We start from the raw sequence: 13,861 nt of genomic DNA on the forward strand, positions 1-13,861 counted from the left end.
CAAAGGTGGAAGTAGGCAGACCGAGTGACGCTGCTGATGTGGGCTTGAAAAGATAGGGTGCTGTAGAGAATGACGCAGAGACTCTTGACCTGAGGGGAGGGGAAAACGGCAGAACTGTCTATGTTGATGGAGAAACTGTGAGACTTGGTTAAAGTGGAGGGTGTGCCGACAAGTAGAATCTCAGTTTTACTGCTGTTGAGCTTAAGAAAATTGGAGGAGAACCATGCTTTAAATTTCTGGAGACAGTCAGAGAGAGAGGAAGGCAGAAGAGAGGAGTACGGTTTGGAGGAGATATAGAGCTGGGTGTCGTCTGCATAGGAATGGAAGTTGATATTATATTTATGGAAAATGTAGCCAAGGGGGAGAAGATAAGTGATGAACAGAAGGACCGATATCTGGGGTACACCGGCCGTGATGGGGAGTGACTCTGAAGTGTGGGCCTTGAGTTGAATAAACTGTGTGCGGTTGGAGAGATGAGAGAGAGGAGTATGAGAAACAGCAAGTATGATTTTACATGTCTACTCGAGAACCAGTCACTTTTCTTAATCATCTTATGGAAACTCAAAGGTGAAAACATGTTTCTACTATTAAAGCTTCTTATATGTTTGATTCATTCATAAACCGACTTACCTTTAGGAAGCTGTGATGGTCCAGCTGGCCTTGGTCAGATGGTTGTGTGCTCAGACACTCACAGTCCTCCTCGCTCTGACCGGTGAGGGATGAGAGAGGTCTGACTCCTCCTGAGTAGCTAAGTGTCCATCCTCATTGGTGCTGCTAATTATGCGCCTGATGGTCAACATCTGGGGCACCAGAAGCTCAAAACAAGAGGTAATATCAGGATAAACTGTTTGGCACAGAAAATTTGGCAAGTTGCTCCATGTGTGCAACCCACATACTGAACTCTGCTGCTCATCCCACAAACACATTTTCCTCACAAACGTGGCTCCATTTAAACGAGAAATAAACAGACTTTCACATAGTAAAAGATTTATTGTCAAAAATCTTTGTTAAAATGCTGTATGTTATTTTTCACTGTGAAGTTATTGTGACATAAATTTCTAAAATCTTTAAGGATTTGCTCAGATTACATTCTCTTTGTTTCTGTTTATGCAGAGAACCAAAATGGCTGAACTACTTCATTACCATTAAATATATTAAAACATTATTAATTGATATAATAATTAATTGATAGTAGGGCTGTCAAAAATAATGCATTAATTAATTTATGTATTTAACTGTGTTAATATTTTTAACACAATTAATGCATGCGTGGCATGACAAACCCCATACATCCGTCATTTCTCTACCATGATGGTGGAACGTGGAGAGGATGGAAAAGATGAGTCGGGTGGCTCTATGGATGGATTTGAGAAAAAACATTAATGAAGCGACCCATGGACGTCACACCCAGTTGTGTAACACCTGCACTTTTCCTGTATTCTTTTTTTTTTTTTTTTTACTTATCCTGTGTTCTGCACCAAAATGGCTGCTCTAGAGGATCTCTGGTCGTCTCTGTTTGTGCAGCAGCTGCTTCCTCCTCCTCCTCTCATGTTGTTCATGACAGCTGTTGATGATCAGCTGATCAGCTTTTCTCTCTTGTAGCATTTGTTTATGGATCAGCTGAAATGGAGGAAACTAGCGGTTCCTGGTTCACATCGACACATATTTACCCCAAAGTCTTGTTGTTGGCAGGACCTTCACTAACACAGTAGCTGCTGGTGGTCGACAGGGTTTATACTTCAGCTATGCAGGGGCGGGTCCAGAAAAGTTCTGATGGGGGGCCGGCAGGAGCACGGACCAGGAAAAGGGGGCACAGATGAGACCTCTTTTTTAGGTCTAGATTTTATGAAACATTGAACTGATTATTACAACTAAATGATCATCTAATGTAAAAAAGTGAAGAAAAACTAGTAAAACAAGCAGCCAATGATGTGTTTTATCAGCAGGTGTTTACTTTGGGTGATGCTGCTGTAGGACTTTTATCACTGCTGCACAAACACTAACACTTCAATGATAAAAGGAAAAAGCTGTTTTTATCCAGAGTTTCTTCATCAATGTCGGCTGTTTAACTTCAGTCGTCACATCTGCTGGTTTTATGATGATTTTATCAACATGGAGACGTATATACATTCTGCATTATTATCTAGAACATGGTAGAGATGATTTAGAACAACAATAGAACTACATTACATGCTGCATTTACTGACTGATGTTTACCCAAGAGAAGGTCATTCATTCTCTGTACCTCTTAGTCCATTAAGGGTTAATGGGTAAGCGGGAACCTATCCCAGCATTAACAGGTGAGAGGCAAGTTACACCCTGGATAGTTCACCAGTCCATCGCAGGGCCAACACATAAGGAATGAACAACCATTCACACTCACACTCACTCCTAGGGAGAATTTAGAGTCATCAATTAACCGGAGAGTACCCGGAGAGAACCCACGCATACACAGGGAGAACATGCAAACTCCACACAGAAGTGAGGCTGCGGTGCTAACCAACACACCACCGTGCAGTCCCAAGAGAGAAGGTCAGTTAATAGTAAATATTTGGAGCATCGGCTCATTCTGTTGATGCAAATTTCAGGCATAGTTGCGAATGGTGATTAATCATGATTAATTTGTAATCATTTGACAGCAGTAAATAATAGTAATTGATAATCAATATTTATTTAATCCCTTAAAATCCAAATTTATTAGATAAAATAGACCGCAGTTAAACTGTTAATAGATTTAAGACGATAAAAAGATTAACAAATACATTAAAATGAAATAAATAAATAAATCAATATAAATAATCTACATATTTAAATAAAACAAGCAAAAAAAATAATTTTAAAGGCCAGAATTGGTCTTACACAATTTTGCAACAAAAGGAGGTAATTAACTATTAGTTATTAATTAATTATCATTATTATGTTAATTAATGATTTTATTTATCTAACCATCGTACATCCATAGAACATGTCACACCTTTTAGATTAGATTAGATTAGATTAGACTTTATTATCTCACAGTGGAGAAATTCACTTGTTACAGCAGCTCTTGTTATAGAATAAAGTGCAGAAAGACAGAATAAGGTGAACATGCATCGCAGCAAGAAGGTGCAATATAAATTATTTACAAGAAAAAGTCTAAGAAAGCAAAAATATGTACCATTATAAATATAAAAGATATATATATATATATATATATATATATATATATATATATATATATATATATATATATATATATATATATATCATGGAACTGCTCTAACACACAAATAATAATAATAATAATAATAATAATAATAATAATAATAATAATAATAATAATCTGATTAAATAATAGTTATTATTTAATATTAAATGATGAAGAAATTAAACATTTTCAGTGGAGAAATTCCATTTTTGGGCCAACAGCTGCTCTCTACAGTTAGAAGTTTACTGCTTTTATTTTGTAGGAGTTAATCCTAAAAACTCCTATTTCCGGTTTCGTGGTTAACGAACGTAACTTGACGCTGTATTAGATGGACGCGTGCCTGCTGTCGCCGGAAGTGTCGGACCAGCAGCAGATGGAAGACGCTGCCACAGAAATCTGAACATTTTCATTAAAATGGAGTAAAAATCCGTTTTTCAGCCGTGAAGATGGCGGAGATGTGAACAGACTCGTCTCAGGGAACCAAGGAAAAGTCACGCTGGAGGACAAACCAGGTCGCCTGCACCACCGCCGAGCCCAGCCTCTGATAAAGTTTCATTTACTGCAGCTGAAACAAACATTAAGTAGAGTGGCTGATGATGAAAATGAAGACAGTTTTTAGGTTATGAGGAAGGCCCTTCTCTTCAGTCCTCGTGGCTTCTTCTCTTGGTGTAGACAGCATGGAGTTACAGCAGAACGCTTGTCCTTTTAATTCTGTATATCAGTGATGTGTTCCCACCTTTCCTCCCATGGCTGTTAACATGATAAAATAAGCAATTCAACTCTTATAATAAAAACCTTTTCTATAAAGTCATATTTTATTCTTCTGTTTGACTGAAACCTGCGAGCCAGCGACATGTGAATCAGTGAAAGCTGACAGGTTCATTAACTGCATCAAAACCCGTGAAGCATCTCTGAGATGCAGCTGGAGAGAAGGTGCTTGTGTTTGGTAAACAGTCAGCGGTGGCGGCAGCTCGTGCGTCCTCCACACCTGGTCCACAGACCAACTCTGGCCTTTGCTATCGATCAGCTTCCTCTCACTGCAAATGTTACATTATTATCCACGCAACAGCCACTTCTCCTTTGCAGCTGCAGTGTGTGAGGGAGGAGGAGGAGGAAGAGACTCCCCTCCCTTCTCCCGATGTGTCAACCATAATTAACTCTGCCTGTGTTGCTCCACTCTGCTGATTTTGCAAAGCAGTCGGGGAATGAAACCACAGCAGAGCTCGGAATGAGGTGGAACCAGCGTTAGTTTGTTTGGTGGTTTATTCTACTTTCAACACTCGGTGTGCGCGCGCGCACACACATTGATCACCTGCTGGCTACAGCAGATTCATACACAAACTATTATTATTACCGACTCGCATCATTCCTGCAGGAGGAGACGGGGTTCGCTTGTTTCTCTTCTTTCAGATTCAGTTCTGCTGCTGGTTCATCCCTCCTTCCTGTCCTCCACACCCAGCCGGTCCAGGAAGATGGCCGTCCTTCTGGTTCAGCTAGCTCATTATTTTATGTGAACAGTTATTATAAGTTGGACCATAGGGTGGTTTATTTTAACTGTATTATAATTGGACTATGAATTGGATTGAACTGGACTGTCTGTGAGCTGAGATGACCTTGTTATGAATTGGCACCACATAATGAAAATTGTTGATTGTTGAAAAGCTGATTGGAATTTAAATATAATTTATTTTAATTAGGTTGAATTCAGCTGCCTTGAATTGAACTGAATTGATTTAAACCGAACTGAATTGAATTTAAGTTGAAGCTGGATTGGAGCCGAGTTAGCGAAGTTAAACTAAACTGAATTAAACGGAAGCAAAAATGAATAAATTGAAATGAAGGGATTGAATCGAAAAACAGACGAGTTAGTTGAGTTTTGTGTTTAATGAATGAGCATGTAAAAGGTTATAGACCAGGCTAATGTCCATCAGGCCACAGCCAGCAATCTGACTGGATTTAACCGGTTTGAACTGAACTCAACAGAACTGAACAGAGTTGATTTCAGTCTGATTTAGTTGAGTTGCGCCGATTTAAAAATGATTTCTTTGCTCTTGTGTCGGTTAAAAGAAGGTTCAGAATGAACAAATGAAGGAGATAAATTTTAGTTGTGTAATTTCCTGGAAACGAGGAATCCTGCATCTGTTTGTATGAGATCAGCAATTCTCTACAGATTTGTTGTTAACACAAAAAAATATTTGTTATTTGTGAGTAAACATGAGAGACTTTGTGCTGTTAAAACATTTCACGTTTCTTTTTTTGACAATAATAAACAGCATGTGTTAAACCTGTCTGGACATTATATCTTGTTCCAGGAAGACGATGACTCATGAAAACTTATAAATAGCCACTTGACCTTTTGTTTGTTCAAGATAACAGCAAGTTATTGTTTTCTCTAGATCCCTATCTCCTGGGAAAAGGAATTAAACTGTATTTTGTCACAAACACGTGGTGAAGACTTAGAAAATGTCCTGTTTTCCGACTGCTGGGACATTTGGAAGCGACATAATAAAACTCCCGATGACTGACAGCTGTCAATATGTTGTGAAATAGAAGTAGCGCGCTCCATCATGTTGAGCATGCTTACCAGTTCATCCACAACATGGAAACATGACACCGCTCCACTGATAGCAGGAGCGGGAACTCTTCAGGCCGACTCAGGGCTTCCTCTCCTCCATTAGCCCGTTCAGGCCGGCGGAGATGTGGGTTTACAGATGGGAAAGTGCCCCGGGGCTTTGGAGGGTTAACGGTCCAGGTGCAGCTTTAACATCCCGAGTGCTTTCATGACCACCTGCAACACATTAAAGCTGCGCTGGTGTTTGAAACTAACGCCTCTTCTTCTCTGAGCTCCTGCTGCAGACGGAGGAATGTGTTGTTAGAAGCTACCAGTTAGGAGAGCTCTCCTTTCAGGGTGAATTTATTATAAGCACGCTAGTAGGAAAATGTTAACACCCTCACAGCGCTGTGCATTATCAGATTTCTTGCCTATGAATTCTATAAACAAACATTATTAGCCTGAGAGCTTAACTGGACACAGATTTAATATGATCCAAGCTGGCTGTTTTTACTTTCAGTCTCCTGACGCCCAGGAACTCACCAGGACAGAAGGAGCTGCTCTGAGCGGAATTAGCTTGTTTCATCTGCACTACTTTCCACGTTTTTTTCTTCTCACTGCAACAAAGATAACTTCTCTTCATCTAGATAAACCCGCTCTAACTTGTTTATGTAACATGCACGCTACAGCGGCAAGACCAAGAAGTGAGGGTGGGCTACTAGAAGACGGTCCTAAAGAAGAGGACGACCCGGTACTAGACGGTGGTCCTGATGGAGAGGACGACTCGGTACTAGAAGGTGGACCTGATGGAGAGGACGACCCAGTACTAGAAGGCGGACCTGATGGAGAGGACGACTCGGTACTAGAAGGTGGACCTGATGGAGAGGACGACTCGGTACTAGAAGGTGGACCTGATGGAGAGGACGACCCGGCACTAGAAGGCGGACCTGATGGAGAGGACGACCCAGTACTAGAAGGTGGACCTGATGGAGAGGACGACCCGGTACTAGAAGGCGGACCTGATGGAGAGGACGACCCGGCACTAGAAGGCGGACCTGATGGAGAGGACGACCCGGTACTAGAAGGTGGACCTGAAGGAGAGGACGACCCGGTACTAGAAGGCGGACCTGATGGAGAGGACGACTCGGTACTAGAAGGCGGACCTGATGGAGAGGATGACCCGGTACTAGAAGGCGGACCTGATGGAGAGGACGACCTAGAAGGTGGACCTGATGGAGAGGACGACTCGGTACTAGAAGGCGGTCCTGATGGAGAGGATGACCCGGTACTAGAAGGCGGTCCCGATGGAGAGGACGACTCGGTACTAGAAGGCGGACCTGATGGAGAGGACGACCTAGAAGGTGGACCTGATGGAGAGGACGACTCGATATTAGAAGGCGGTCCCGATGGAGAGGACGACTCGGTACTAGAAGGCGGTCCTGATGAAGAGGACATGATGGTTTCGTAATGTTTTAATGTGTTGTCACTGAACTTCAGATGTTCTGGCCTCGGTTTCAGGGTTTCAGGTGTGATTTTGTCCCATTATCTGCAGTAACGTCTCAGGAGTACATCGGTAGGGGGTCATTTCTCCTCTAGACAACATACATGTAAACCATGCAGTGATGCATGGTGGGACGAGGGCCATCTTCTCAGGAATACTCTCCCATGAAAATCTGATCATCCACAAAACCCAACTTCTTCTTTGGGCTAATTTGTTAAACCAATTGTAACATTTCCAGATACATTCAGCAGGGTGTTTATTTTATGGAATTAAATGAGGCAGATTTAATGAGTCATTATTCTATTAAATACACGTTTTAACATGGAATACTATTCATTTTTTAACATGCAGTGGACATCTGTAACATTTAATTATGAGGATTAGAAACGGGTTGAAATGACTGATCCTACAGTTTAACTGAAAACATGATTGGAAGTTAGAATTCACGGTGTGTGCAGGGCCTGTTCAGTACCCCCCTCTTCCATTTATCGTGTACATAATGTGGTCCTGCATCGTCTATTTCCTGGTAAACGTGGTCTTGAAGGCAGCGCATGTTACTGTGAAATCCAGGTGATTTTTCCTGAAATAAAGCTGCCAGGTTTTTGGACTTGTTCCACATTTCCATAGTGTGATGGTCCATCCATGACGCCCCAGACCAGAGAAGTTGACGCTGATTCTGGACTGAGTGAACGTGTGGATTTCCACCAGTAATTCCTTACCAACGTGGTTCTACCAGCTACTGATGCTGTGCTGTCTGAAGGGTCGGATATCTCAGGAGTCCAGCTTTCTTTTGCTCCCTCGCTCTTTACAAATAAGCACATCTTACAATCGCATTAATAAGCAACACGTCACAGAGATGGCTAAGGAGCACCTTAGAGAGGCAGAGTCGCTCAGATTTAAAGCTGTGCAGTGCTTTAAATCTGAAGAGCTGAAGACCCTCTAGATGCTGCATCAGTGGCCTCATCCAACCTTTGCTGTAATGAGCTGCAGACTTGAAATATAAAAACACTGATGTGTGTGTAGCACATTAAATGTAGCAGATAAAACACGAGATATTTTGGTTTTACCCCATCTGCAACGTAAAAGTAAATGTAAGAATAACTGTGCTTCCCAAGTCGCCTCAACTTTTGATTTTTTATTATCTCCATCAAGGAAGTGAAACTTCTCTGAAACACCATATTCCACCTACTCAACTCTTTGTCTCCTTAAAGCCTGCTTTTGACTGAGACTGTGGAAACAAAGCAGAAGACGGCGTTACATAACAGATCTAAATGTGTTCGCCTATCGCCGCCTTACAAGAGATTCAGTGTTTGTGCTGCATGACTGAGTAATATGATTTCAAGTCACCAGAAAATGAATTTAAGAGACAAATTGAATATAAAAGGCCTCAATAACATGTAAAAAAAAGCGTCACCTTTCACTGTGTAATCATCAAGCTCTGTGGTGAGTCTGTAACAGCTCATTTCACACAGGAAGTGGTGGGAGAGACGAGCCTTGCTGTAGTACTCGTGCTGGAATCAGTCACATCACAACAGCAGACTGTCACATTACAGCCAGTGTTTAATTAGTATTCAATGAGTATGTATTCTCACAAGGCATTAAAATCTACAGCAAACTATCCACTATTGCCATACATCATGGTGGGCTCACTCCATGCCACAATTCTGCTGGGACAGAAATAATTACTGCGACTACATGTCCGCTGCATGAACACGTGTCCTGATGCCATGCACTAATATTGACCATGAGCTGCATAAAAAAATCAAACAATAAAAAGAAAACTAAATGCACTCACTCAGTATGAACATTTTTACATCACATGAAAACAGGAATAAAACATTTAGATATAGAAGACGACAAGGGTGGCGACAATGTTATAAACAATGCAATAAGAACAACAACATCGACGTTAACAGTAATAAAGCTTTTCATGACCATATCAACATTCAGTGTATTGGAAAATACAATCCCAATAGACTCTTTGTATAAAAAGAAGCTTTTCAAGTCAGCATGGAACAAATAACAGTTCATATCTCAGGGAGGGGGGGTTGGGGGGGGTGGATGACAGGGTGGGTGTGCTTCCATAGATTCCAGAGGAGGGGAAGTGTTGGAGGTGTGTGTGCATACATGAGTGTGGGTTGAGTGGGAGGTCCTGGGGAAGTGGGCTGGTCTATGTAGCGTAGCGTTTGGTCCACTGTTTGGCTATCCTGTCGTGCTCAGCTCTGTTGGTCAGGTACTGTGTGGCGATGCTTCCAACCAGAGGGTCAGCTGGAAACATAAGAAGCACAAAAGCAGTCAGTTTAATTTTCTTTCAATGTGAATTTGTCTCATAGAAACAGCAGTTTAAACAGCCCAAACAATGAAGGGAACAGCAGGAAACTGTTTGAGGGGGGACCATTTTCACTGCTGCACCACTAAACCTGCAGCAGAGCAGCTGTTTGAGGGGGGGCCGTTTTCACTGCTGCACCACTAAACCTGCAGCAGTATTTTTAGAGATGTTAAGAGGTGAAAATGGAGAAAATTCAGAAGGTAAAGACGTTGAACAGGATGCAATATCTGTTATCATGGAGATAATTTTGTTTTAAAAGGTCGAACATGGTCCAAACTACTGTTTAGCCCCATTTTCAACAATGGTCTGGTATGGGTTTTACTGACAACGATGTCCAGATAAAGTTGTCAACACCAGCAATCTGCCGCACCACCTTATGATCTGGAGAACCAATAACGTCTGAGACTAAGATCAGCCCCTCCTCATCCTCAGGTAAAACTGGAAAAGGTGGAGGACACTCGAGTCAGATGGAACTTGTAGACATGTTTGCTTGAGTTCCTGACTAAGAAAAAGAAAAAAAAAGATAACCATCATCGACACAATGCATACAGCCAAAGACCTGGTTCTGATCAGTTCTGTGGAGATGGATTCATGGATGTGATAAAGATACTGTGGACAATGAAGTGTTTTGGGTTTTTCTGTACGTTATACAATCCTTGTGACAATCGAATAGACTAGCAGGCTTCATTGAGCAGTTGTTTGACAGGGAAGGTGGTCAGACAGAGAGGAGGTGACATGCACAAAAGGGCCCCAGGTCGGGGTTCAAACCTGGGCCTCTGTAAACGGGGCAGCTGGTCTACCTGCTGAGGTAAACACTACTCTGTGGAATAGACTTTTGTTGGCCAATCTACTGCAGTGAATCTTCTATCAATCAGTGGAAAATGTGGTTAACACCCAGGCGTGGAGGGAAAAAACACAAACACTGTCAAATACAGTAAATCTTGTCTGATTTAGAAAAATACTGTGATATATCATTTTGTTTAGCAGGAATCTGTGGGGCAACCCCAAGTCATAAAACAGCTGGGGCAGAATGTAAACCTCATCAATCAATACATCGTTCATAGTAAATTATAGAAAACATCAAATGTTGAAAGTAATTTTACTATTTTATGATGAATATTAACTTATATTTAATGACAACACCTTTCCAAGAAGATGCAACATAGCATTCATTACAGTCACAGTAATGGCTAAAGAGCACCTTAGAGAGGCAAAGTCTCTCAGGAGTAAAGAACTCCAGTCCATTTCTGAAGCACATGTAAGAGGCATTTTACACCTAGTTTTAACTGTTCAGCTGGATAGTTATTTTCCCAATGCAATCCTCCAAAAACCAGAATAGTTCTAGAAGCTGATGCTACATGCTGGTCGAATGCTGATTGGCTGAAAGTGAGTTTGTACTGGGAAAACGTGATTCCAGCTGACAACTGATTTCATAACAAAGATAAAACAACAGAAAGGAACAGTGGAAAAACACCTGTGAAAAGCTCAGTCGACCTTCCAGGTACAACCCAACTTCACTCTGTCACAAAGCAGATTTTTACACCTTCTTCCACGGAAGAGTGAAGCTAAAGCACCATCAACAGCACCAAAACAGCCCTGGCTGTTCCATGAATTTGTTATCCTGCCACCAAATGACAACAAACTGCAACAGCATACGTTCTAAGAGTCTGGGGGATCTCTGAGAAGCAGAACTCAGGTATGTTCAGACTTTAGACCGTCATCAGTTTCTCCTGCTACATTAATGATGGAGAACGACTTTACTTGTAGCTGCTTTTGTTTTGGAGACGCATGGGACAGCCAACAGACACTTGAACTTCGGTAGTCTATTTCTAATTGATTTTGGATGCTTTGGTTTTACAAAACATCATGGAAGATTTTTTATTTCGGTCCAGCTCTTCAGACCAGATGTGTCTGGGTAAAACTGGCCTGGACCGGATCTTTCTACTGTTTTAGTACACTTGGCTGACATGTATCAAATGTACTGGACTCAAAAACACAATATGTTACAGAGTAGGAAGTGGTGTATGTTGTATAACCACAATCATCGTTTTCACAATAAATTCACCTCTCATGGACTCACTACTTACAATGATAACATCTGTATGGATGAAAGCCTTGGTCACATTAAAACCAAAGTTTTAAAAGTTTTTAAAAGGAATATAAAACAGACAAGTTACAGTACAGCCAGGTTTAAAAGTCTTATAAGAGGCAGCCGTTTAAAGGGTTTTATGTCTGTGTTGCCTGGAAGCAATGTTGGACATTTAAATAAACACCTACAAGAGTCTAAGCTTCATTTTTCTGACTTCACACAAACTACTGAGAAAACAAAAATCCCAAACATTCACTAAACCACAAACTGGAGTCGGATTCCAGAATTTGATCATCGTTGCTTCATTTTAGTTTCCTGGATCTTTCCTGACAAGCGTTGCCATCATATGCTGCTGTTCAGTGCTTATGGAGCTCGATGAAGCGGTTTTTACTATCCTTTTCTTTCCAGACACACTGAATAAGGCTGAATTATGAATTAAAATTATGAGCAAATAAGACAGAACCACATCTAAACTGCAGAAATTATGTTTCAGACTCTTTGTTGAGCTGTTCCCTTTGATAAAGTTGATCAACAACGGTTTCAGTATAGCTTCCCGAGAGTGATGTGACATTGTTATTGATTATCTATGGTCTTCCCTCCTTTTTAAAGTAGTGAATCATTCCAAAGGATGCATTTTGAGATGTGTCAAGCTGAAAATCGGTGTGTTGCCTGAGGGCAAAATAGGGACGAATCATCTGCACCGTGGCGTTTCTCAGACATGTTCATTAATGAAACGGTGCAAAGTGTTTTCAGGCTCCCAAAACTCTGGGCCATGTAAATGAAGCACAAAGATGATAAAGAACGTAAGCAGATACACCTCAGCTCGTCTCTATGTGAACATGGCCTTTTAAATCACTCTGGCTCTGAACAGCCAAAGACTCAGGGACCCCCTGTGTTCTTTGGGGACCCCTTGGGGTCCACGTAAAAACTGGAAAAAGAACAGAAAAGAAGGATATGTTTGTCGTTTGCTGGAGAAATCTACACCCACTGCTGATTCCTTCCATGTTTTCTTAGCCTGTAAACCTTCCTGTATGGAAGGAGAGGTCTGTGTCATCACAGGTTAGACTGACTGCCCTGAGGCTGCTCAAGGAAAAAGGTGAGCACTTTTCATCTTCCAGATATACGATCTGGCCAACAAACCAGGAAGAAAGCCTTTTTAGGGTGACCTGTTGGACCTTCCATAGAGGATGACTGGTGCCCCCCAGGCTGGATCTGAACCCTTGATACTGGTTCTGATACGCACGTGGTTCAGGCCCCACAATCAACCAGGAAGAATTGTGCTTGTGAGACTGTCCAGAGTTCAGAGAGCCCTGTGAGGGCTGATTAACTCTCATCCCATTTTCTCGTCCTTAATTGAGAAACAAGTCAATGATTTCCAGCTGCATGATGGGAAAATAAAGCCTCAGATGGAAAATGGTGTAGAGACACTTGACAGCTGAAATTCAGCACTTCAGGTCAGGTTAAAAGACTCTTGAAGAGGAGATAAGAGGAGCGAGTGGACTTATTTTATGAGGCAGAATGAGTTCTTGTTCTTTTTTCTGTCTTTTTTTTATCTATCTTGTTTATATCATCACAGTTTAAAAGATTTGTTTCATTCTTTCTCACCAGCATGTAAACATTAGTTTTTACCATAGAGGAAGAATCACGGCTGCCACGTTCATCAAAGACCAATCCCCACCGAGGAAACACAAGCTATCATCAGAGGTCCTTACAATCGGCCTCATCCTTTGTCTCATTCCCCACCTCTCACATCTGATATGGCCTGAAACCCTCCAGCTCTTATCTACCACTAACTACCTGGCACATTCCTCCGTTTCTCTCATTTTGGATCTGATTGTGGTGATACAGAACAGATTTTTTACAGTGGCTGTTTTTACCAGCCCTGTGTGCTCAGTTTAATACTTTATGCCAACAGACATAAAACGCATTTGTAGCTAAAGACCAGAGGAAATGGGTTTAACTGGTCCATAAAAGACTACCTAAATTCCCAGTTCTTGCAGTGGTGGTCTTTGAACTGTTTGTGAACTGAGCCATCATGTCACTAATTAACCCTAAAACTGATGACATCTTCCCAGCAAACACCGTCAGCTGTTTACAGCAGTGATTCCCAACCCTGGTCCTCAAGGCACACTATCCTGCAGGTCTTAGATGTCTCCCTGCTGCAACACACCCGATTCACATTAAATGGATCTCTGACAAGTTCT

The 13,861-nt window shown here is 41.6% G+C and overlaps 1 protein-coding gene across 1 annotated transcript in view; it reads right to left on the bottom strand.

Annotated features, from left to right (window-relative positions):
- Nucleotides 1-8,781: 8,781 nt before the first annotated feature.
- The window catches only part of LOC121628290 (ubiquitin-conjugating enzyme E2 E2-like), a 94,153-nt gene continuing 89,073 nt past the window's right edge, over nt 8,782-13,861 (bottom strand). Inside the window, exon 6 of the mRNA XM_041967306.1 lies at nt 8,782-9,507. Coding sequence (XP_041823240.1) covers nt 9,410-9,507 — 98 coding nt within the window. The 3' untranslated portion in view covers nt 8,782-9,409. The remainder of the gene's footprint in view (nt 9,508-13,861) is intronic.

The sequence above is a fragment of the Melanotaenia boesemani genome, chromosome 17, assembly GCF_017639745.1.
Source record: "Melanotaenia boesemani isolate fMelBoe1 chromosome 17, fMelBoe1.pri, whole genome shotgun sequence".
Taxonomy (NCBI): Eukaryota; Metazoa; Chordata; class Actinopteri; order Atheriniformes; family Melanotaeniidae; genus Melanotaenia; species Melanotaenia boesemani.